The 24,960-nt window shown below is 41.2% G+C and overlaps 1 protein-coding gene across 7 annotated transcripts in view; it reads right to left on the bottom strand.

The window, feature by feature from the left end:
- LOC122815447 (protein FAM107B-like) overlaps positions 1–24,960 on the bottom strand; it is a 766,954-nt gene that overhangs the window by 107,953 nt on the left and 634,041 nt on the right. For all 7 annotated transcript variants that reach the window (XM_044087947.1, XM_044087950.1, XM_044087948.1 and 4 more), the window contains exon 3: positions 18,011–18,161. In XM_044087947.1, the coding sequence (XP_043943882.1) occupies positions 18,011–18,161 (151 nt within the window). The remainder of the gene's footprint in view (positions 1–18,010; positions 18,162–24,960) is intronic.

Raw genomic sequence — 24,960 nt, forward strand, 5'->3', positions numbered from 1 at the left:
AATCACAGTTCTACACAACGCGAATGCAAACTTCCTTTACTGACAGAATATCAAAACAAAGCTTTCAGATAAAACAATCCATCAGTGTTAGTCAAAAAGAACTCAAAACTCAATATATATACACACATTTAAAAGCATCACATGACACAGCCATCCTATCGAAAATTACAAAATTTGTTAAAACCACTCTATTATATTTTCTATTATAAGATTATAAAATATATATGTATATACACACATACCCTATATGCATTTTTATGTAAACAATCATGAGATTATACAATGTTCCTCTGTTTTAGTTTTAAAATTGGTTTAATTGTAACATGCTTATTTATACCCAGAGGAACATCCACTTGCAAGCGTACAATCCATTCATATTCCTTCACATCTAGCCTATTAATAATATCACCATGCCGTATATTAGCTTTCAAAATTTCTATTACTCTAAAAATGAAATTATGGCCAGTACCCTGTTCCAAAATATGTTTCGCTAATGAGTTACTCTCAATCCCTCTACGTATATCACATTTATGCTCCAGAATTCTATCACATAGTCTTCTGGAGCATTTACCCACGCAGAATGCTGAACAGGCTGTGCAGGTCGCTAAATATACTACTAAAGTAGTGTTACAAGTGGCAGTGCAAGTGAAGGAATAATTTATTTTTGTAACAGGATGTAAGAAATCTGTCAGTTGACAGATGTTCATACAACATGAACAGTTATAACATGGTATTGTCACTAGTGTTAAAACTAATACTCTTTTGTCGATTAAAGTGAAAATCTTTATAACAAAGATTGTTTTAAGTTTCCTGAATTTTTGTAACAAAATAAAGGTTTTTCAGTTAACCATTTTTTATGTCCTGGGATGGAACCAAGTATATCCCAATTCTCTCGAATAATATTTCCTATATTCTCGGTTATTCTACTATATGTGGTAGCATATCTTAATGGTTGGGGTTTACGTAGCGTACTATCTACCCTATTACGAGAATCTGAGAAATATGGTTTGGCAGCATTTTCTTTTAATGATATGATATCATGCTTTGTGATATTTAGCTGATTGACATCATATCCTCTAACCTGAAAATCATTTGTCATTTCTTCCATCTGTTGGACACATTTCTCCATTTCTGGATTTAATCTACTGACCCCTCATAGACCGACTCTTAGGTACACTTTTAAATACATGTCTAGCATGCATACTATTTCTGTGCAAATACTTAGTTATGCATTTCTTTCTTGTATATGCTCGTATCTATTTCACCTCCAGCCAATGTGACACATAAATCCAAATAATTTATTATTGATGGAGACATTTTTATTTCAAAAAGTCTGTTGTTTGCTCTAAAATATTTTGAAGTCCTGCAATTCTCTTTCATTGCCACCCCAAACAAGAAAAATGTCATCCACAAAACGGGAATAAGAGTATTTTATGTGCATAGATGTTTGTATCGCCATAGACATTAGTCTCTTCCCATTTACTTAGGGTTAAACTGGCATAGGTGTTAGCTACTGCCGTGCCCATAGCTACACCAGAACGTTGATGGTATATTTCACCATTAAAAATAAAGATGTTATTCTTCAAAACAAGTTCTAGCATTTTACATAGAGTGGATACTTCTCTTATTGTATATTTTCCACTCTCATCCAAAAGTTCCCTTACTTGATCAACACCAAATGCATTTGGAATTACAGTGAATAGAGATTTTATGTCTAAAGTGGCAAGCAAGGACATTAGAACCTGAACCACTACTCCACCATTCATATAATTTTTGAAGAAAGTGACCTGTACCTTTGATATAACTTATAACATTAGTGAGATGAAAACTTCAATTATTCTGTAGGTATACCGATAAAGGCTCAGTTTTCCACCCTTTTCCAGACACTATAGGTCTCACTGGTGGTCTGTCGGGTGATTTATTTACCTTAGGCAACAGAGTATTGGAATAGTTGGACAGGTCACAGTAAGAAAATTAAAAGCTTCAATGTCTATATCATTCATTAGCTGAAGGTCATAGATGCACATTTATTTTACCAATAATATTATTTACTTCCCTTTCTCCAATAGTCTTAAATGTTTGAGTGTCAGTCACTAGTTCATTCATGGCTGCTATATAATAGGATGAGTCCATTACGACAATACACCCACCCTTATCTGCTTCCTTAATATGTTCATTTTGTTGCAAAGCTTTTAAGGAGACAGATTCCTCATATGTTAAATTATATTTTTTATTTTCCTTAAAGATATCACTCTCATATAACTGCCTAATTTGTTTTTCACATATATTACTAAATACATTTATTATGGGGTCTTCAATAGGTATGAATGTCCTAGTCTTTCTACAAACATCAGAGTTAGACACATTAGTATCTTGGAAAATACATTTCAAATTAAGATTACAAACAAATAAAGTCAGTTAAAGTGTTTACCGGACTATCAACTCGTGCTGGAACAAACTTCATACCTCGCGATAATAGTGAGAGGTCAGCATTACTCAAATTATAACCAGATAGATTAAGGACATTAGAGACATTAACATCAGCCTTATTTTTCAAGTCCTTTGACACATCTGCCGTTTCACTTATTATTTCACATTCTTGCGACTTCCTGTATTTGGGGCATTTCTCAACCTGCCTCGTGAATGTGAACGCTCTCTCGCTGTCTCTAATCTCTGGGCATGTATCTTTTCTGGCAAATTTATACTTGGTTCCAAAGTTCTTGTTAAAAAAGGAGATGAAACAGAAGATGAAGAAGCAGAATTGGCAGTCAAGTTACTTGAAATAACTGTTCTGTACTGTCACAGGTTTCAGATGACACTAACTCAACATTATCATGGTTCTTTTCTTTCTCATTCGTAACACTCTGTTTCCCTTTCTCTAACATCATTGTTAGTCGTTCTCATTGATTGGCTGCTTCCACAGGTGGAAAATCATCTGCCAATAACAATGTATCATCCGCGCTAGCAGAATTTAAATTAGTGGCACGGTTTGAATGGAAAGTTACTTTGTTTATATTGGAAACAGGGTTTCGATTTTTATAATCTTTCTTAGGCCACGAAAAGATTTGGCCATTAGAAAAATCATTTATATCTCTCTGCAGTTTTTTTCTTAGTAGTTTTTAGTTGTTTGTCTCAACCAGTCACACGTATTAACATATCATTGTACAATGATGTGCAACTGTTAAATAAGGCGGAACTAGATATTTCTTGCTCCAGTCTCTATTTCCTTACATAAATCATTTTAAATTTTTTTGAAAAAAATCATTCAGAGTCATGTACTTAAAACTGAGCTGCATATTAAGTTCTTGCCATTGCTTTAACAGTTCAGGATATGTATTCCCATAAGAAGGCATATTAAGCACTCATAAATCTCTCGGTATTAAACCTAATCCCAGATATGCCAAAAAGCTAAAACGTTGTCACTGTAGTTTTTTTGAAAGATTTTACCTGTCGTTCCAATAACTGAATACGTTGTATGTAGTCATTCTTCTGGTCTTTTTTAATTGGCACATTAATATTTCCTACATGGTTTAGATTATACTGCTTGCGGTCCAACAAGGGATTTTCACATTGTATAATGGAATTCAGGGACCTTCCCTTCAGTAAAGATGCATCTTCAGGCTGTGTCATATTTAGAAGCAAGCGCACCCAACTGCTTACCAAAATTAGAAAACCAAAAGAAAAAAACAAAAGCAAGCAGCTCGGTAAAGTGGGAAATGCTGGACAACTATTTAAACAAAAACGAATCACAGTTCCACACAACGCGAATGCAAAATTCCTTTACTGATAGAATATCAAAACAAAGCTTTCAGACAAAACAATCCTTCATCAGTGTTACAGTTGAAAAGAACTCAAAACTCAATATATATACACATTAAAAAGCATCACATGACACAGTCATCCTATCGAAACAATTACAAAATTTGTTAAAACCACTCTACTATATTTTGTATTATAAGATTAAAAAATATATATGTATATACACACATACCCTATATGCATTTTTATGTAAAAAATCATGATATTATACAATGTTCCTCTGTTTTAATTTTAAAATTGATTTAATTGTAACATGCTTATTTACAGCCGGAAGAACATCCGCTTGCAAGCATACAATCCATTCATATTCCTATTCTACTCCTATCCTAAATATGGATATAAGAAAAGAAAGTACAGTTGTGTACACTTACCATAAATGCAGATGCTAGAGTGTATTCACTATTGCAGTCATCACACTTGGGTTATCTGCCTGCAGATAAGCCCCTCAGTTGGCCCAAATACCAGAGACTTAGTATTTCTGCATCAGATGCTGTCGCTCCAGGATTTCAGGTCGTCAGGGGTATAAAAACAGGCAGCAGACACCATTACATCAGTTTTTCTTGTCCCAAATGTCAAGAGTCCCCCAAATAGGGAGCTAAGTTATGGTGGGAAAAAACGCCACCAGTAAAAACTGAATACCAATACCAAAAACACCCTGAAAGGGGTGAGTAATAGCCATAGAGAGGAGAAAGGGAGGGAAACCAGGACTGCAACAGTGAATACACTTGAACATCTACATTTATGGTAAGTGTACACAACTGTACTATGTTCTTCGTGTTTCACTGTTGCAGTCATCATTGGGTGGATTCCCAAAGCTGAAGAAGGGTGGAGGCAGTCAAGAAGAGTTAGGGCTGGCTAGTATGCCTTGCAGACTGCTGTTGCAAAACCTGCCCCTGGATTTGGAAAAGATAAGCAGGTGGTAATGCTTGGTGAAGGTGTGTACAGAACTCCAGGTAGCAGTTTCCAGGATGTCCCTGGTAGGGACTCCCCTGAGAAATGCTGCAGAGGTAGATGTTGCCCTAGTGCATTGTGTTCTGACCCCCTGAGGGGTTGGTTTCCCATGGTGCTTGTAGCAGAAACTGATGCAGTGTGCTATCCATTTGGAAATGGTTTGCTTTGAAATGGCCTTGCCCTCTGCCCCTATTGCAAAGCTGACTAGTAACTGGTCAGATTCTTTGAAGGGCTTAGTCCTATAGAGGTAGAATCTGAGCTGTCTGTGCATGTCCACGGAGTGCAGGATCTTCTCCCCTTTATTTTGAGGATTAGGGGAAAAAGTTGGCAAATGGATGGATTGGTTTAGAGCCACACTGGACATCACTTTAGGCATAAAGGAAGGGTTATTCCTGAGGGAGACCCTGTCAGCATGGAAATTAATGAAAGGTTCCACATCCATAAGTGCTTGTGGCTCAGACACTCTTCTAGCTGAAGTGACGGCCAGAAGCAAGGCTGTTTTCCAAGAGAGGAATTTTAACTCTGCTAACACTGCAGGTTCAAAGGGGGGGGGAAGCGTGAGCTTCTCCAGTACAAAGTTAAGGTCCCAAGCAGGGGTAGGTGCTCTCCTTGGCAGCCTTAAGTTGTTTGGCCCTCTCAGGAGCTGTTTGATAAAAGGGTGCGAGAAGAGAGGTGGACAAGTGTTGTAATGAGCCGAAATGCCTGAGGCATGGATCTTAATGGAAGAGAAGGACAGGCCTTTGTGGAGTAGATCTGCTAAGTAATCCAGGATTAGAGGCAGTGAGGGCAGAGTTGTGTCCTCTCCTTTAGATCGAATCCAGACGTAGTACCTTTTCCACTTAACATTGGATTTTCTTGTACTGGACTGGGTATTCTGGCTTCAAGAATGACGTCCAGCACCTGCTTGATTTGGGTTGCTGGGGGGAAAATCAAGGAATAAGCCAGGCTGCAAGATTTAGGATTTGCAGTTGCGGATGCAAAATCTGTCCCTCCTGCTGAGAGAGCATGGTTGAGTTCTGGTGCAAGTGCCAGGGTGGCACCAGTGACAGGCTGCGCAGGAGTGGGTACCAGTGCTGGCATGGCCAGTCTGGGGCAATCAGAATTGTCCTTGGTCTGTCCTGCCTAATCTTGAGTAATATTCTTGAGAGAAGGGGCAGAGTGGGAAAGGCATAGACAGAGATATACCCACTGAAAAGATAGGGCATCCACTTTCCAGGCCCTGCTGTGAGGATTCTTGGTGCAGAATTTGCTGGCAAGGTAAAGAGATCTACCTCTGGGGTCCCCCATTTCTGAATCAGAAGGTTGAAGGTGTTGGGTTCCAATTCCCACTCGCGTGGGTCTAGGAGATTTTTCCTTAAGTCGTCTGCCAGTCAGTTTTGTCTGCCTGGCAGGAATTGAGCTTGCAGATGGACTTGCATGTCCAAGGCCGTGTGGAACACGGCCATGGCTAACCTGCAGAGTGGGTTCCCCGCTTGATGTACCACATAACTGTGGTGTTGTCTATTGTTATTAAAAGTTGTCCTGATAGTAGTAGGGATCCGAGGGCTGTCAGGGCGTTCTGCACATCCAGCATATCTTTTTGGTTGATGTGCAGATGAATTTGACTTGGGCTCCAGTGGCACTGAATGCATTTACCATCCATGTGTGCGCCCCAGGCATAGACTGATGCATCTGTGATTAGGGTTTGGGCGGCATGGGGCTGAGTAAAGGGCAGTCCCTTGTTGTGGTTGCATGCTTCTGCCCACCAAAGGAACTCTGTCCTTAGACAGGGTATGATAGGAATGACTGTTTCCAGGTCCTGAGAATGTTGGCACCAAAAACTTTTAAGTACCATTGAAGTTTCCTCATATGCAGTCTTGCATATGGAATTAGCAGTATACATGAGGCCATAAACCCTAGGGCCTGCAGTATTTTTCTTGCGGATAGCTGAGTTCTGGTGACCATTGGGTTCTGGTGACCATTTGTTTGAAGTAGGCTGCCAGATAGACTTGAGGAATGCCATCTGGGATGTTGTGTCCAAGCTTGCTCCCAGGAAAACAATCTTTTGACTGGGTACCAGTTTTGATTTCTTTTTGTTGATGGTGTACCCCAAGAAAGTGAGAAGGTTTTTCACAAATGTCAGGTGCTTCAACAGCAATTCCTGACTATCTGCCTAAATCAGGCAGTTGTCCAAGTACGGTTAAATTTGGATATTTCTCTGCCTGCAGTATGCAATGGGTGGAGCCAGGCATTTTGTGAATACTCTGGGCACAGTGGATAAGCCAAAGAAAGTGCAGAGAACTGATAATGCATAGATCCGGCCCTGAAACGTAGATACTTCCCTGCAAAACTCCCTTATAGGGATGTGCAAATAGGCTTCTTTTAAGTCTAGGATGACTAACCAGGCATCCTTGGCTAGCATAGGTAGAAACTGTTGCAGGGTAAGCATTTTGAATTTTGGTACCACCAAGAAAGTGTTGAGAATTTAAAGATCCAGGATTGGGCACCAAGAACCCTCTTTTCAGGGTACCAGGAAGAGTCTGGAACTGGTTGAATAGCTCTGATGGAGAACAGGGAAAGGATTTGGCTTTGAGCCTCTGCCCACTGGTTTGGAGGAAGGTCTGGGAACCATCCTGGGGTTGGCAGTGAGTGGAAGTAAAATTTGTACCCCTGGGTTACAATGTTGAGGACCCATCGGTCCTGTGTGATGGACATCCAGTTTTTTGCATGAAGGGCAAGTTTTCCTCCTAGGGGCACAAGCAACTGGGCAGAGGTGGGGAGTGGAGTAGAGAAGTCATTGCGAGTTTGTTCCGTAAAGAGGTGGCTTGCCACTCCCTGCTTTGGCTTTGGGGTGGTGGCACTCCATTGCTTAGATCTCTGCATACCCTGAGACTGTAGTTTGGGAGGTTGGTTTCCCCTAGATCTGGCTTGAGATGGGCTGGAAAGGACCAGTGTTTGGAAGGGCAATGCCTACTGAATCTGGGGGTTGCACTTGTAAGAATTCTTTAACAGTCTGCATAGACTTAGCTTTTTCTTCCATCTTTTTAAGAACCTCTTCTGCTTTGGTGCCAAACTGTCCTTGTTCAAAGGAGCGTCCAGTAACTTTGATTTGACATGGTCTAGCAAGGTCTGCTCCTTGAGCCACGCTTGCCTTCTCAGTACAGAACCAGTGACTGCTGCCTGGCAAGAAGCTTCTAGGGCGTCAAAGCCACATTGCAAAGTATGCTTGCTGAGTTGGCTAGCAGAGTGCATAAGTTCCTGCAATTCATTATTTTCTGCACAGTCTGTAAAGGTTGCGACTTTATGTTTAATAAGTTCCATAATAGGTTGCTGGTACTTCAGCATGTGAAACTGACAATTTAATGCTCTAAAAGCAAGAGTTGCAGAGGTATATACCTTCTTACCCAATCTGTCCAAAGCTCTGGAATCCCTGACCGAAGGGGTGGGATTCTTGGCTGTAGTTGCCTTGATACCTTCAGGCCCCTGGGAAATGATCTCTGGATCAGCAGTAGTATTCTTGAAATGAAATTTGTGAGTGTCAGGTACTCTGTAGTACCAGTCTGGTTTCCTAGGGGCAGGAGGTAAAGTATCAGGAGTAAGATTGGATTCCATAAAAACATCATCAACAACTTCCAGGACAGGGGGTATTGCTAAAAGCCTGTGCTGTGGCAAATCTAGGAATTCTCTTGAGTCTGTTTTTGGACTGAGGATAGTCTTGGCATTCCCAGTGGAAATGTTCTCTTAACGTATGTAAGGTTTCACCAAAAGAAATTTCCTCTGGAGGGGAGGCAGAGGGAGTGGATTCCTCTGCATCTGAATCCTCATAAGCAGATAAGGGCATATCTTCATAATCAGATACCTCAGTCTCATCGGACTCCTGGTCTGTTGAAGCTGCAGGGAACTGGTCATTTTCTCTTAGCAGGAGAAGGCCGACTTCCCCTAATCAGCATAATAAGGTCTTCTGCCATTCCAAGCATTTGTTGCTGTGGCATGACAGAAGGTGCATGGGCTTTGGTCGTCTGTTTTCTAGGTGTAGCGCGTACTCTTGGCCTAAAAAACTCAGTACTTTTAGATAAAAAAGTCATTGGTTTGAGTCGTACATCGGTAGAATGAAGAACTGCCTCAGAATCTGGTGCCTGCACAGCGATTTACGGACCCATCCAAGTAGAGACAGCTGCAGGTTCCATATTCGAAGAAGAGTCTTGTGGCATACCGGGACTCCGAATGGAACTCTGTAGAGGCCTGCGAATCCACTGAAGCGGGCATTAGGGGCTGCAAAAGCGCCTCACTGAGTACCGGCGAACTGGCGACTAGCTTAACAGAAGTGTCATCGTTTTTATTGGTAGTCGGATGGCATACCGAAGCCATTTCGGAATACGGAGATAGAGAGAGAAAGAATTTAGTGACAATGAGAGCCCAATGACAAATGGTTGGGGCGTTGAACAAGGCACAAAACAGACAGCGAGGTAGGTCATGGTCTGGACCTAAACAGGTGACGCAGTAAGAATGAAATCTCTGTGGTATTTGCTTTCCACAGGCATGAGAATTGTTGGATCCCCAAAAGGGTACTTAGCTTTAAAAGATTTCAGGATTATTCAATTCGGAAACGAAAACTCGGGTAGCGGCCAACCGGTACTTGTGAACTGCTTCTGTTCCAGGCTGCTCGGCAAGAAAGACTGATGTAATGGCGTTGGCTGCCTGTTTTTATACCCCTGATGACCTGATGTCAGTCCTGGAGTGACAGCATCCAACGCAGAAATGCTAAGTCTCTGATATTCGGGACGACTGAGGGGCTACCTGCAGGCAGATAAACCCAAGTGTGATGACTACAGCACTGAAACACAAATAACATCAAAGAATATGTTAAAAGAATAGACAAAATGTCGTTTTATGTTATGTGGTTATAAGGAATGAAAGAACAAATGAATTTATGTTTAGCGATAAATGGATTTTAGCAATATTAAACAAAATCAGATGGTTACGGAAAAAGAAGCAGAGGCCTAATAGGGATGAAAACTTAGTATGATTGTAATGGAAATTCTGAATATGAGTAAACAGATTTGTATACAAATATATTTGTATATTTGTAAATATGTTGTAAGTAAGAGCTATTTTTGTATATAACTAACGGACCCTACTATTTTTGATAACTGCCGTGGGATCTTTTACATCCACCTAAACTACCACAAACTTAGGTAGATGGGACCTCTGTTAAACATTTAATCAGAATAATGTCTCACAATCAGGAGGGTATCCTCCCTCCCCTTATGATGCAGGAAAAGAACCCACAGTCTTCTGCACCAAAGGTAAGTGAGCTACACTTGTCACTAAAGCCATTCGATGGATGTTCAGACAAGTGTTTTCTACAAATGGATGGCCACCCGTGAGCCCTGGTGTCATGCTCCTTTTGGGGGATGGTGTAGACATCGCTGTTCGGAGGTCCTAGCTTATTACTTTATTTGCTTATTTTTAATCTGATACCTGCAGGAACATGGGTTTTATGTTTTGCAGTCACTATTACAGAAACATTGCAATGATGCATGTCAGGAATGAGATCTAAACTGCCCAAGTGGCAAGAAAATATAAGAAACCTGGCAGTACTTGGACCCACAAAACTATGTAGTCTATGGGTGAGGACAGACTGACATGAAGCTTGACCAAAAAGCATATAGTACAAGTGATTCAGCACAAAGTCCTTGTCTGATGCACGGTTGTTATCGTGTTATCTAACGGTGAGAACTTCAGCTGCCAGATAGCTGGGCTTTGAATGCTACTACTGACAATCAACTCGGCACCAGATATGTGAGGGACAGGTGCTATGGTGCTTAGATCTGCTTCACAACCCTCAAATAGGTCTGATGGCAACAAGATGGAAGGCCTCCTGCATCATACTGCCGGTACTCAACTGGTCAAAGCAGAAAAGATGTATACAAATCTGATTCTTTAACCAATTCATCAAATGCAACCTAGCCTCAACAGCATCCAGGGAACATGTACTGCTGAGATGGGTACGGGCTTCCAACTTCCAAACACAGGCTAGGACTCCACATGGATCACTTACTAAGCTGAGACTTTAGCCTGGCAGCTGAAGATCTTTTCTCACAAACTTCCCTGTGTATATCACGGTTTTCCACTACACCTTACACATGGCACCTGCCTTCCAAACCCACACAAACATGCATACACTTCCCAGGGAATACTGGCAGAATTCTCCAATCCTCCACAGCTTTTGTCATGGCAAGGTAGTTTCTCCCACCACTCTACTTTGGGCTAAAGATCTATTGGCTACCAATCCACTCTCAATCCATTCCCAAAGAATTCTAAAAAATGCAAAATAATGTGCATAGCAGTCTGGTCAATTAGAGACGTACACCAGCATCTTGACAACCCACAGTGCTAAATGCTCTCTCAAAAGATACATGCGTACATACACAGCAGTGAGACTTCAAAAATGAATAAATAAAAAAACTTATAAAATAAAGAAGTTAAACAATACTGATACAAGTTAAATATGCAGAAGTATAAACATTTGCATATAACAGAAAAATAACTGCAAGGACAGAGTACTTAAAAAAACTATTACTACCTCAGGAATACTGATCCTTAACTGAGCTGTACTGCTAGACAATTACACAGGGAGACTGCAAATCATCAACTTGCACAGATGGTGACACACCAAGGTATAAGCATGACAGTCTACTAAACTTGGTTCAGATGATATAATTTATTATTTCTTTCCATAAAAGCCAGTGGTAATTAAATCGTTTTTTCTCATATACAGAAAAAAGTAAACACAGGATTTCACATACTGATGTTACCTCGTGGCACTTCTTAAAATCATTTTTTTTGACTGAATACTTTTTTATGACTTTACCTGCATTACATGTAAACCATTATTTCCCTGAGTCAAAAATGTTTCAGTACTTCATCACACGACTGCTACACTTTTACAGCAGAATAGTTGTAGATTTCTCTACATTACTCAACAGAACAATTATGATACTGTTAAGATAACTTCCAAAGGCAATTTCACACTGTAGTTTCTCTTGCAGATTTTTAGAAATGTTAAAATATAACTTACAAATATGCTACAATCTTAACAAGAAAACAACAGACATGGTATTTGAACCACTTTCTATCCTCTGGAATCACAGTGTAGACTTGTACAGGGATGTGGTGGGGGTAAAAACCATAACCGTAAGCATAAAAGCTAGTGACCTGTGAAAAAATGCTGTGATATGGCATTTAAGAATGGACAGCCATCTATTATCTGCTGTAGTGCCCTTTAAAGTAAGACACAAAAGATATCCAAATATTCACCTTAACGGCTGATGCTTAAGGCAACGTTCTGCACTGAGGGCATGTTTTGCTGGATCCCAATGCAGAAGGTCTAAACAGAATTTCCAGCTGGTTATCCTCATAGGTTCATAGGTAGGTACTAGGCTATCTGCCCGAAGGAATTTATAAGCCTAGCCAGAATGTCTTGGCTTTCGCCTCCCTCTTAGATTAGTTCCCTATGCCTCTGTCCAGCACAGCCACTGAAGTGATTCCCGGGGTAAACTTTCTGTTTCCCATCCACTCGTCAAGGTTTCTCTTGAAGAGTGTTAGCAAGGAGCTCTGCCCAATGTAGATTGGAATCTTGTTCCAAAGCATGGGAAGTCTCTGACAGGAATCTATGCCTATTTATTGTTGTGGTGAGGTTTAGATCCCTAGAGCGTGTGGCTTGAGGGGATAAGCTTTTCTTTAGGTGGAGCATGTCCATCAGTTCTGGGTTGGACATGGCCTTGTATGCCAGGCAGAGATCACCTCGGAGTAGGTGGTATGCAACAGAGTACAGCTGGAGTTTCTTCAGTCGAGCTGCATAGGTAATCTGTTTGAGGCCAGTGATCCTCTTGGTGAGGTACTTCTGTGGTCTTTCCAGCTGTTGCAGGTGTCTTGTAAGATACATCCCAAAAGGGGCGTTGTACTCTATATGATGGGTCTGATTAGCGATAAGTAGAGGGGCACAATGACCTCTTTTGATCTGGATGCGAACCCTTTTGTGATAAGGTGGGCCACGTAGAAGGATTTTCTAACCACTTTGGCAATGTGATTATCACAGCAGAGTTTACTATCTACTTGGGTCCCCAGATCCCTTATTAAGTCTTCCATATTTAGGGGACTACCACCTATGTGGTAGTTTGTGGGTAATTTGTTTTTTTCCAAAGAGGATGACTATGCACTTTTTGGCATTTAGCTTCAGGCCATGATTTTGAAACCAGGTATCCGTCTCAGTGAGACCCTTTTGGAGGATGTCTGTATCAGCCAGAGAGTCAATTATAGTCCTACTGTGCTTGACTGTACCTCTGAGAAGTATATGCTGAACAGGAGGGGTCCTAGGACTCAACCCTGGGGAACGCCACTTGTAACCGGTTTAGTCTCAGACCTAGCTCCCGCAACTCTTACCATGTGGGTTCTGTCCGTGAGCCAGTTGGCAACCCATCTTGTGACGTAGGGGTTTATGTTCAGGCTGGTGAGCTTGTCTACAATACCAGAATGGGGAATGGTGTCAAAGGCCTTTGCGAGGTCTAGGTAGGCTGTGTGTTCCACCTTTCCCTAGTCTATACCTTGGTAACTGTGTCAAAGTCGTCCGCCAGGTTTAGGAGGCATGATCTGCCCTTAAAGCCAAGCTGGGTAGGGTCCAGTGTTTGGAGGTTCCCAATGTCTCTGTTAATGAGTTCCATGATGATGCACTCCATAGCCTTGCAGATCAAGCTAGTCGGGCTTATAGGGCGACAGTTCTCGGGGTCTGTTGTGGGTCCACCTTTGTGGAGTGGAATAACTGTTGCTGTGCGCCACTCTATGGGTACGTAACCTGTGGAGAGGTTGAGTTTGAACAGTGTGTTTAGGTGAGGGGTTAGTTCGTCTTTGAACTCGTGTAGGACGCAGCCTGGGACACTGGTCCCATTGATGCTGTTTTTTTGGCTTTGGAGAGGGCTGTTTTAACCTGAGTGTCGGTGATTTCAGGAGCTCTACAGTCTTCTGGTATGATTATGGGTCCTTTTTGGGGGTGAAGTTTGCACTGAACCTGTCTGCCAGGATGTTGGCAATATCGTTCGGTTCAATGTATTCTGTACCATTCTGCACCATCTCTGAACAGATCTGAGCATTGCCACTTAGATTCTTGACATAGCTAAAGAATGCCTTGCAGTTATCTTTGGAGTCCTTGGCAATTTTTCTTTCGATACTTGCCTTGGATGATTTTATGACGGATCATAGTTTCTTGCTGATACTGATCAGTGATGTCTTCCCTTCTTGGGATTTTACTCTTTTCTGTACTAGTTTCCTCCTTCTATTGTATAGATTGTTTATGGCATGAGTCCACCAGACTGGTTTCCTTTTCTTGGAGGAGTGAGTCTTGGTTTTGCTTGGGATAGCACGATCCATGCATTCTTGTAGGTGCCCGTAGAATGCATTCGTACAGGATTTTGCAGCTTGGACAATGTTATCCTTTAGCATGGGGGCTTTGAAACTTTCCACCTCGGTCTTGAGTAACGTGAAGTTTGCTTTTGAAAAGTTTTTCAAAGAGGTTTCCTTGTCCGGGGGTGGGGGCGGAATGTGGATACCAAAGTGATTTGTTTATGGTCAGATCTAACCAGCGAGGGGTTGACCTCCAGTGTGTTGCACCAGTCGCCCATGTTGGTGATGACCAGGTCCAATATGTTGTCACTTCTGGTGGGAGTGTTGACCAGTTGATCCAGGGCATTTGGGTTTAAAAATTCTAGGAAAAGTTGGGTAAGAAGTTAGTACTTGAGTAGTTCTCCCGATTAATGTTTGGGTAATTGAATTCACCCAAGATTAGGGTGCTTGGCAGGACTTTCATATTTTCCAGTGCTGCTCAGCTACTGCATTTGGTTATACCTACCAAGGCAATTCCATTCCAGTATAAAGGCCTTGTCTTCTTCGATGGCATACTGAAAAGGGGTGGACTATGATCTTCCATACATTCTTTTACAAAATATTACAAAAATGGATTCCTTTTCAAGGTCCAAGGCAAGCTTTGCTATGACCATTTATGCTTCCTAAATCCATACCCCACCTCCTCCTCTTGGGTTGGATAGGCTTTGGTTATCAAAGACTAATGCAGCAGCGGGAATGACAAACATAGTACAGTTATGTAAGCTGCACTTTCCCATAATAGCAGATGCATCAGTTTCTCACTGCTGCAGTAGCCACTCCCACCATCTGTCCACCTACCCTTGTATACAGTTGCAATAAATTAGGGTTATTTGTGTTTCTACTTTAAGTCTCCTGGTTATTACAAGTTTTTTTTTTTTTTTTTAGGGTTGTTAGGCTCTTTTCTCTCTCTGTATAGGTAAGAAAGTCCTGAAGAAATATTAACCCTCTTTGAGGCCAGTCAAGCAGCAGTCAGAGTGAAAGTGTGGGGGACAGCCAAAGCTTTGTTTAGTAGGCCAGTTATTGTTTCCTAGCCAGGGAAACAACCCATACAGCCTAAAAGATACTGCAGCATTGGGAATGATGAACATATTTAGTGATGATGCAGATGTCATTATTTTTAAGGTCAAGGCTTCTAAGTAGTCCAATTTCTTATTAAAGCTCCCAGCACTGTCCCAATTATGTTGGACTTTGAGATTGATGGACAAGACTTGCAATGCATAAAAGGGCTCTAAGGGGGGGAAAGAAATGTAGAAAAACACTAAGGTGCAAGTGATCTGTGTTAAAACAAGTAGGCTTGTCAATCATTTCCTTTCAGGCTAACACATATTGGACCCAACTTGAATGACAGCAATAACTAAGCTGCTAAAGTCTATTACCTTTTATATGTATCGTGGTATCATTTCTGGCAAAGACAAGATACTGGTCAAGACTAGTAGCATCATGTTTTTTTCATATAATCCAAGTATCTACATTTCACATGATTCATTCTTGTGTGTATGGCAAGCATGTCATAAGAATACCCAGGATGAAGGGACTCGAGTGCCCTGGTAAAATTTTAAAATCTGGCACCCAAGAGGCAGGTCAGCATCCACTTTCTTTCTCAGCATGGGGAGTGGTGATGTGTGGTCTTCAACTATCCTGTGACCTACAGCAAAGGCTTTTCTTGGAGTAGTAGAATGCCTAAGTAGCCTTAAAGTAGGCCTTCAAGCTAGGCGATTTCTTACCATGGTGTTAGTGCAAGATGGTGCTGAGTATGTAGCTGGTAAGTCAATGCATTACAGAGGAATTTTTATGTCCAACCTATACCTCAGAAACCTTTGTGGTAACGAAGAGAGATTTCTTCAGCACCTTGGCATAAGAAGGCTTACAGGTTGAGGAGATGCATGCCAGTGTGAGGTGGGTGTAGGTACTGACAAACTGATGGGTGCTGACTATATGTTTTTCTGATGAGAGGATTGCTTCCTGATTTAGTAAATCTCTACACCACTCAAGCAGATTCAGTATGTGGTAGGAGATGCTGGTTTGTCAATAAGCATGAGGCAGTTAGCACTGTGCAGCTTGTGGCAGTACACACTAACAGGTTGGCCAACAGACAGTGTTATGTGCCATCTGTGGTCTCGTGATTTCTAGAATCTGGTATGCAATGGTGAACCATCAACTATACAAACATGGTAGGGGTTATGGGAACTGAACAAGTCGTAGTAGCCTGCCTAGTAAGGTTTTATGACTCTGACCTTGCACCAATCACCACAATATGGCTGTATTTTAGTACTATAAGCTCATGCGGTATTAGTGGGGATATAACAATCAGAAGGAGCTACATTGAGCAATGAGATGAATCAGCAAACAACCCAGATGTTACAGCAGTGGAATATAAAGGCACAATCAAATGAAATAAGCTGGCTAGTACGCCACAACAGCAGAATATACAAGAAGAGTGAAGATAATTAGCAATCTGGCATGGATGCTGCAAAAGAAGCACTAGGAAACAACAAACTGATTTTGATGCCACAACAATAGTATATGTGTGGAGCAAAGAAACCAGATAACTAACTATTAAATTCCGTTAACAGAAGCGTACAAGAGCAGTGAAGTGATTAGTAATCTGGCTTGGATACCACAAAACAGCATACAGAGCAACAGTTATCCATTAACAGACCTGGCTCTGCTAGAGATACATAAATAAGTACAGAATTCATAAGCTTTGCTAATCAGCGATTTTTGCAATAAAAATTTGATGAAGCTGTAAAGAACAAGTTACAAAACAGTGACATTTTGCAGCTCTACTGTCAATGGTAACTGATTTTGAGGATGGAATCAATGGATCTTCTAGAGCTCTTAGTAACACTGCACAACCATAAGCAGCAGATTTATCAGCAGACTTCCTACCAATAGTTTGCAGCCAGGTCCAGCAGTGACTAGGGTATATCATAAACATTAGAACTAGTATTCAGAGAGGTATACCAAGTAAATCTTTCACCTGACCAGATGACACCTCAGATAGAGCTGATTAAACACTTGAAAAAAACAATCAGTTTCTGCTGTTGAAAGTAGTTTACAGCAGTCCACAATCCACTGCACAAGATACAGCACTTCCCAGATGTTCTGGGATTGGTTTTGATGTCATCTTCAGCAGCTCAGTTCAAGCACGTCTTGTCACAGCCCAACACAACAGAACATCAACATTTGCACACACTCCAAGTTTAAGCAAACTATCAACAGCATACAGCCAATTAAAACTCCATACTGCTATGTGACTTGCAGCAATTTCACATAGAAACAATAGCAGCAGGCCTTTCTATTCAAGAAGTGGAAGATAAAGCCTTTTAGATGAAACAGTCACCACAGCCCCTAATTTTAAAACTCTTACTAAAGGAAAGGATTTGTAGATAATGTTCAAGTTCTTAATCAAGTTTGTTAAACTCTACACAACTGTTTTGCTACCAGCAGAAAATGACAAACTAGTCTCGAGGAACAAAGACCTTAACAAATACAAGGCAGTACAGAAATGAAAATGATATTGCACAGCTTACCAAAGGATGGTCAGATGTTTTTCTTACTTACAGTGTTTTAAGCCGCTGTGTGAAAAAGTTGTCAGCTACTGACAATAGCACGACTGTTGATTCTACTTTGTCCTCAGTATTGTATCTGCTAGACTACAGAATCTCTTGCCACTGTAGGACAGAAAATCATTTCTCAGTTCACACAGACTTGAAACAATATCCATCATCCCTGGCAGACTACTTCTACGTGCACAGCTCAACCTATGCACCTCCAACTTCTGACAAAATTGTTAGCAGTGCTAATTTCCCATTAACCTTACCTGCTCTAGTTTCTGTTGACGTTTTTGTAACTCAATCTCCAAGTCTGACTTTTTGTTTTGCGCCTCCTCTTCTTTCTGTTTCACTACCTGATCTCGTTTCCTCTTCTCCATCACCTTCTGCAGCTCTGGCTTGTTCTGCAGGATAAGACCTCTGTATTAAAAGAATTTTATACAAATTTCATCAAGGAGCGGGTTTACGACAAGTACAAACAAAACAAGCAGCCTTATCTGTAGCAAAGTGCATTTTAACGTGACTGGTACGAACCTGCAATACATTCGATTAAAATGATTTGCTAATCAAAACGCTTACCTGTACACCATGGCAGTTTTTCCTATCAGTTAATGTTTTTTTTTCAGTTTCTGGCTGTTTAAAAAATGTTAATGCCTGCATTTTGCCCACACTGATGTCACTGCTTTAACATCAGTGGGATCAATGCACGAACAGTATGAAGTAAGACCATATACTTTAATGAACGCACCATCATGCATGTTTGGAGATGCATCCATTAAAGTCTATGGACCCATCTCACTGTATAACTAAGATGACTGTTATGAGGGATTGTCCAAATTTACTTGGGCCACGGTTTAAAAAAAAAAGACTTACAAATGCATTTCATCTCTTAACCATCAGATACTATGCGGCACAGATGAATGTCAACAAATCACTTTCAGCAGTAACTATGAAAAAGTTATTTGCTTAATACTGGATATCAAAGGACAACACAGATTTTTTACTTCCAGTTAATCACAGGACAATGTCAGATAATACAGTTGAAAGGAGGGCAATAGCTACGAAGAGGTGGCACACCGAAAGCAATGGTGGTTAACAACCATACACAAAAGCCATCTGAGAGTGTATTTACAACAGTATGCTGTGAACAGCAAAGTCCGTCAGGCCAGGAAAAAGGGCAAGTTTATTAACTTCATGAATGAGTGTATGGACAGCTGGAGAACTAATTTAATGAAACTAGCAGGGATTCATCAAGAATGGAAACATAATTCAGATAAGTTGGCCTAGGACTAGAATGTTCAGTGTAGCTTGGAGTTAGAAGGCTTTTAAAAAATGATAAAGCACCACTGATGCTGCATATCATGAGTGCAGTGTAAAAATTCAGAAAGGGAAAATGTAAAACAGCAGCAATCTGCAGTAAAAAAATTAGTTGAAAACAGTTAAAGCATACTCACTAAAACTTAAACCTCCATAATTGTGAGTTTTTTTTTTTTGTTATCTGTTCTCAAAAACCTGAAAACAGGACTAGCAAAATCTCTGTACCTGTTTTTCTGCTCCTTTGGTCCATATCTCTACAATCTCTCTTTTTTTTCATGGTATTTTATTTCAGTGTCAACTTTATTATAGAGTTTAAATCATAGGTTTGCAGATACTCCAAATAAAACCATTAAAAAAAATGTTGCCAAACCATGTTCACCTAATATAATAAAGTTCGCAAATACAACAAAAGTTTAACTATATATACAGGATGGCCCTTAATGGTTCACCATTAATACTGAGATGAAAAGACAGACAATCTGACTTCTTGATTATAATTAATCGATTTACCTCCAGTACAATACGCTAAGCATTATAAGGATTTCAACCTAAATGCTGATTTTTGCATGAACTCTGGGATGGATAATTATTTTTTATGACTTGCATATGTTGACCAGGCTTTTTATTTACTACATTATTAACATTGATGAAAAGACACCTTGTACTTGCAACTAACATGAAAAAATTGTCCCATTACAGACTTAAAAAGTACATGTGTGCTCCGCTCTAGAGTTTCTTTGCATTATCCTGTCTTATTATACTCCTTTACACCTGAAAAAGTGCAACACTTTTATTCTCTTTACACTAGATTATGTTGTGTACGTATGCAAACTAACATGTAGGGCATGTAGCATGGTGATTATGCTCAGATATCTGAAAAAAGAGAAATAATTTAAGTGCTTCTATAGTACTAGTTCCAATTTTAAAAATAAGTTATGTACTTGCCATAACGTTCCATCTGTGTTGTACATTTTCATTCTTGCTCAACTGATGGGTTTGGATCAGAGTTGGCTGTTGCAAAACCTTGTGCAACCAAAAACTAAGCTTCTACCTTACCCATAATGCAACAACCCTAAGTTACCTCAGATCTTGTTTACGGACTTTGCCAGAAAAGAAATATTTACTATGCATAGGTAAAGGAACATAAAAAACTGCATGCAGTCAAATACATAAAAAGACTATATATGGAACTCAATACAAAGGACAGTGATGCCCCCTAAAAACTCATTCTTCCAAAAGTTTGCCAAGGATGGTGGTTGATGTGTGTGTGTGTGTGTGTGTGTGTGTGTGTGTGTGTGTGTGTGTGTGTGTGTGTGTGTGTGTGTGTGTGTGTGTTTGGGGTGGAGGAAGAATGAAAATTGACAGCACAGATGGAACATTTTGGTAAATACATAACTTCTTTATCTGATACGATCAATTTCCATTCTATCCTCAACTGATGGAACAGAGTCCCCAGCTACCTAAAATCCCAGGTGGACTCAAGGAAGGATGTTCCTGAGCACAGCTGAATGAAATGATGCTCTACCTCTGAAGACCAGATCCAATTTGTAATGAGTAACAAAGGTATGGGGAGTAGCCCAAGTAGCAGCTGTGCATGTCATCCATGTCCTGAAAAGAAAAACCTCATGTCATGGATCTAGTTGAATGAGCTCATACTGGGTGTGGTAAGTTAATACCCAATTTTATATAAACAGATGAGATACAAATCAGTTATCCATCTTGCTAAAATTACTTTGGCAACTGGTTTTCCCAATTTCAAGTCTGCAGTGTAAACGACTGCTCTATTTTTCTTGTCTTTTGTTCTATGCAGGTAAAAATGTAACTGTGAACATCTAATAAATGTAACATGTATTCTCCTTTGTTAGTAAATTTGGGGAAGAAACCTGGCAGATTAATGGACTGATGGATAATGGAATCTGACACCGCTTTGGGAAGTAAGGATGCACTGGTTCGTAATGCAACTCTGTCCTTACGAAAAATCAAGTAGGAAGGTTTTGAAGGAAATGACTGAATTTCTGAAATTCATATAGCAAATGTAATGGCCACAAGAAAAAAAAAACGTTTTCCAAGTAATATATTTAAGATCACACTTAGCTGCTGGTTCAAAGGAGGAATGTACAAGTGCTAGCAGTACCAGACTGAGGTCCCATGGGAGAGTAGGATCTTTAAAAGGAGGTTTTAATAATAGACTGCCTCGCAAGAAAGCTCTGCACAGCACACACACACGAAAAAAAATTTTTCCTATTTCCTCTACTCGTTTCCCTCCTTTTCAGATGTTGCTGAATTCTGGACTGTTTTTAAGTTCCTGTGTTGCCCATACCTAAGACAGAAGCTTCTCTGTTCATCACTGAGAATGGTGAGCTTTTGAACAGCCTGTCACTGGATGAGTGGTTCCAGCTCAGAAACTGTAGTTTTAATCGGCCATTTTGGGCTATTTCTATCCCTTTCATCTTTCTGTTTAAAAACCCAAATTTGCGCATCGCGCAGTGCCGTTAAACTATTCCTGGCACCAAAAAGTCTATTCTTCAAATTTTCCCTTAGAACTGGCCAGTCTTCTAGTTTTATCACTCACAAATGCATCCTTGTCCTCAGCACTTGTTCAAAACACGTTGCAAGCACTAAAACTACTGAAGCACTCAACTTACCTCACTTGTCAAGGAGAAAAGAGTTTTTAGTACTTAAATTCAAAAGCACCAATCTATGCATGTCTAAGAGTCAGCTCCCAGCATTTTCTCCTGTCCACCTGATGAATCTGAGCATCTTGAGGCAATGTAAAAATTGCCTCATGTACAACGACAACCCTCTCCTCCTACCACCCAACACTACAACCTGTGAGAGATGCAATTATATAACCAAACTAGAAGCCAAGCGCTCTCTAGCCAAAACTGGACTAGACAGTCAATAAGAGAAGGTAAACACCTACATCACACTTTACTCAACACACAGTCCATCAAATCGTACATTACCTAAATCCACACATAGCAACACAAAACACATACCTACATTCGTGGAGGCTCTCAATAAAAATCTGCCCAAACAGAGACCTCCAAAGCAGAAAAGCAAACAACCATCACCCCCCCACTACCCACATGACATACAGACCACAAAAATCAGTGTGCTACTCAACTTCAGCCCTTAAGGCAAAACAACGTACCCAAAACACTTGTCATAGGCAACTCTATAGTCAAGCACACTGATGTCTCACTCACCAGGCTAAACAAGGAGAAAGTTACTGTCAGCTGCTTGTCGGGTCCCAGGATTCACCACATAATGCACACACTCAGGTCGCTCCACAAGTACAAATATGCCGCTGTCATTCTGTCATTGTCCATGTTGGTGTGAATGACCTGAGATGTACCTCCCTGGACTACATGAAAAGAGACATGGAAGAGCTCTCAGATCATGTAGCCAAAGCAGGTATGACCCTAGCCCTGAGTAGCATCCTGCCACCGCCCAGAATGATACCACAGTACAAGGACAAAATGATCAACTTCAACAACTGGCTAAGCGTCTGGTGTCATTCAAAGGGGATCTAGTATCGGTTTGCTTGGGATGAAATGATCGAAAGACCACAATGCTTTGCCAGAAATGGCCTGCATCTGTCGCCCCTGGTATTCCGGATACTGGCTAAGGCTCTTGCCACCCCTATAGTGCCTTTTTTAGGCAAGGTTCAAACGAGAAACCCACCACCGTAGCAGATACAAGCAAGCAAAAACTGAGGGTAATGCTACTCAATGCTAGAAGTCTAAACCTCAAAATGCACTCACTTGAAGGACTCCTCAATATGGAGAATATCGACATCTGTGCAGTAACAGAGACCTGATTCAAGGCTCCATAGTGCACCCCTGCATTACCAGGCTATAATTCATACCACACTTTTTGACCACCTAACCTGGCCGAAACACTAAAGTAGGAGTGTCCACATTCATCAAGGATCTCCACACCTCCAGGCTAGTTGCTCAACATATTGTATCCGAAATTATCCAAGTGCAACTAACATTGGGCAAGACTGCAATCTAGGTTACAGTTTGCTACAGATCCCCCACCATACCCCAGGATGCCCACCCCACATTCGATATACTGGACAATTAAGGTACAGCCCAATACCCTAAAAATGGGAGATTTCAACTACTCCACCATCAACTGGGAAAACTACTCAAGTACTAACTCATTAGCTCAACGCTTTCTGGAATTCATAAATTCCAACGTCTTGGACCTGGTCATTACCAACATACTCCAGAGGTCTACTCCTCACTGGACAGATCTGATCATAAGCTAATCACCCTAGACATCAATATTCCACCCCCACCCGCCCCTCCCCATTAAGGAAACCATTGTTAAAAAAAAAAACTTTTCCAAGGACAACTTCACGCTTCTTAAGACAGAAGTGTCAAACTTCACTACACCCGTGCAGATGGATAATAGAGGTATGACTGCTGAATCCTATACAAATGCACTGTATAAACATATACACGAGTGCATGGATTAGGCCATCCCCAACAGAACCAAGATGCTATCCTCCAAAAAAAGGAAACCAATCTGGTGGTCCCCTGCCATAAACAAGCTCTACAACAGAAGGAAGAAGCTGTTGCGCAAAAAAAAAAAAAAAAAAGAGTAAAATCCCCTGTCTGCAGGAACTCCCTGGTCACCCTCAGTAAGAAGCCGAGATCCCTCACAAAATCCTCCAAAGCTAGCTACAAAAATAAAATTGCCACTGATTCTAAAGACAACCCCAAAGCATTCTACACCTATGTTAAGCATCTCGATGGCAACACTCAGAGCTGCTCTGAGCTACAGAACAACGGCTCTAGATATACAGAACCAACTGATATTGCCAACATCCTGACAGATAGGTTCAGTGCAAACTTTACACCCCCCCCCCCCCAAGTGCCTATCCCTATACTGGAAGAATGCATAGCCCCTGTGATCACGGATGCACAAGTTAAGACTGCACTCCACAAAGCCAAAAACACAGCATCCATGGGACCAGACAACATCCCAGGCTGCGTTCTGCATGAACTACAGAACGAACTGGCAACCCACCCAAGTACCATGTTCAATCATAATCTCACTTCAGGCTTTGTGCCTACTGAATGGTGCACAGTGACAGTTATCCCACTCCACAAAGGGGGCGCCACCACGGACCCTGGGAACTACCACCCCATTAGCCTGACGAGCCTGGTCTGCAAGGCCATGGAACTATCATCATGTAACTTATAAACAAAGACACAGATAACCTGCAAACGCTGGACCCCACTCAATTTGGATTTGTAAATGGAAGATCATGTCTCCTACACCTGACTGACTACTTTGAAGCAGTCACCAGAGCTGTGGGCAAGGGTAAGGAGGGGCACACAGCCTATCTTGACCTCACCAAGGCTTTCAACACCATCCCCCACTCTGGAATTGTACATAAACTCACTAGACTGGGCATAAATCCCTATCTCACAAGATGGGTGGCCAACTGGCTCACTGATAGAACCCACACAGTGAAAGTAGCAGACTCCAAATCCAACTTCAAATCAGTGACAAGCGGAGTACCACAGGGTTCAGTCCTGGGTCCTCTCCTGTTTGGCATCTATTTCTCAGATGTACAGGCTAATACAACAGGTCTTTGGCTAACAAAGTCTGCAGATAACTGCAAACTGGGAGCCATAACAGAATCGACTAATGATGTGGACATTCTACAAAGGGGCCTCACTGAGACTGAGGCTTGGTGTCAAAGTCATGGCCTCAAGCTCAATGCCAAAAAGTGTACTGTCTTCCCCTTTGGGAAAAGCACTGTACCCATGAACTACTACATAGGTGGTAGCCTACTTAACACCAAAAGTGTGATAAGAGACCTTGAGATAGAGGTGGACACTAGTCTCTCCTTTGACAATAACATTGCCACAGTAGTCAG

The sequence above is a fragment of the Protopterus annectens genome, chromosome 11.part0 (assembly GCF_019279795.1).
Source record: "Protopterus annectens isolate FY-2018-M chromosome 11.part0, PAN1.0, whole genome shotgun sequence".
NCBI classification, from domain to species: domain Eukaryota; kingdom Metazoa; phylum Chordata; order Ceratodontiformes; family Protopteridae; genus Protopterus; species Protopterus annectens.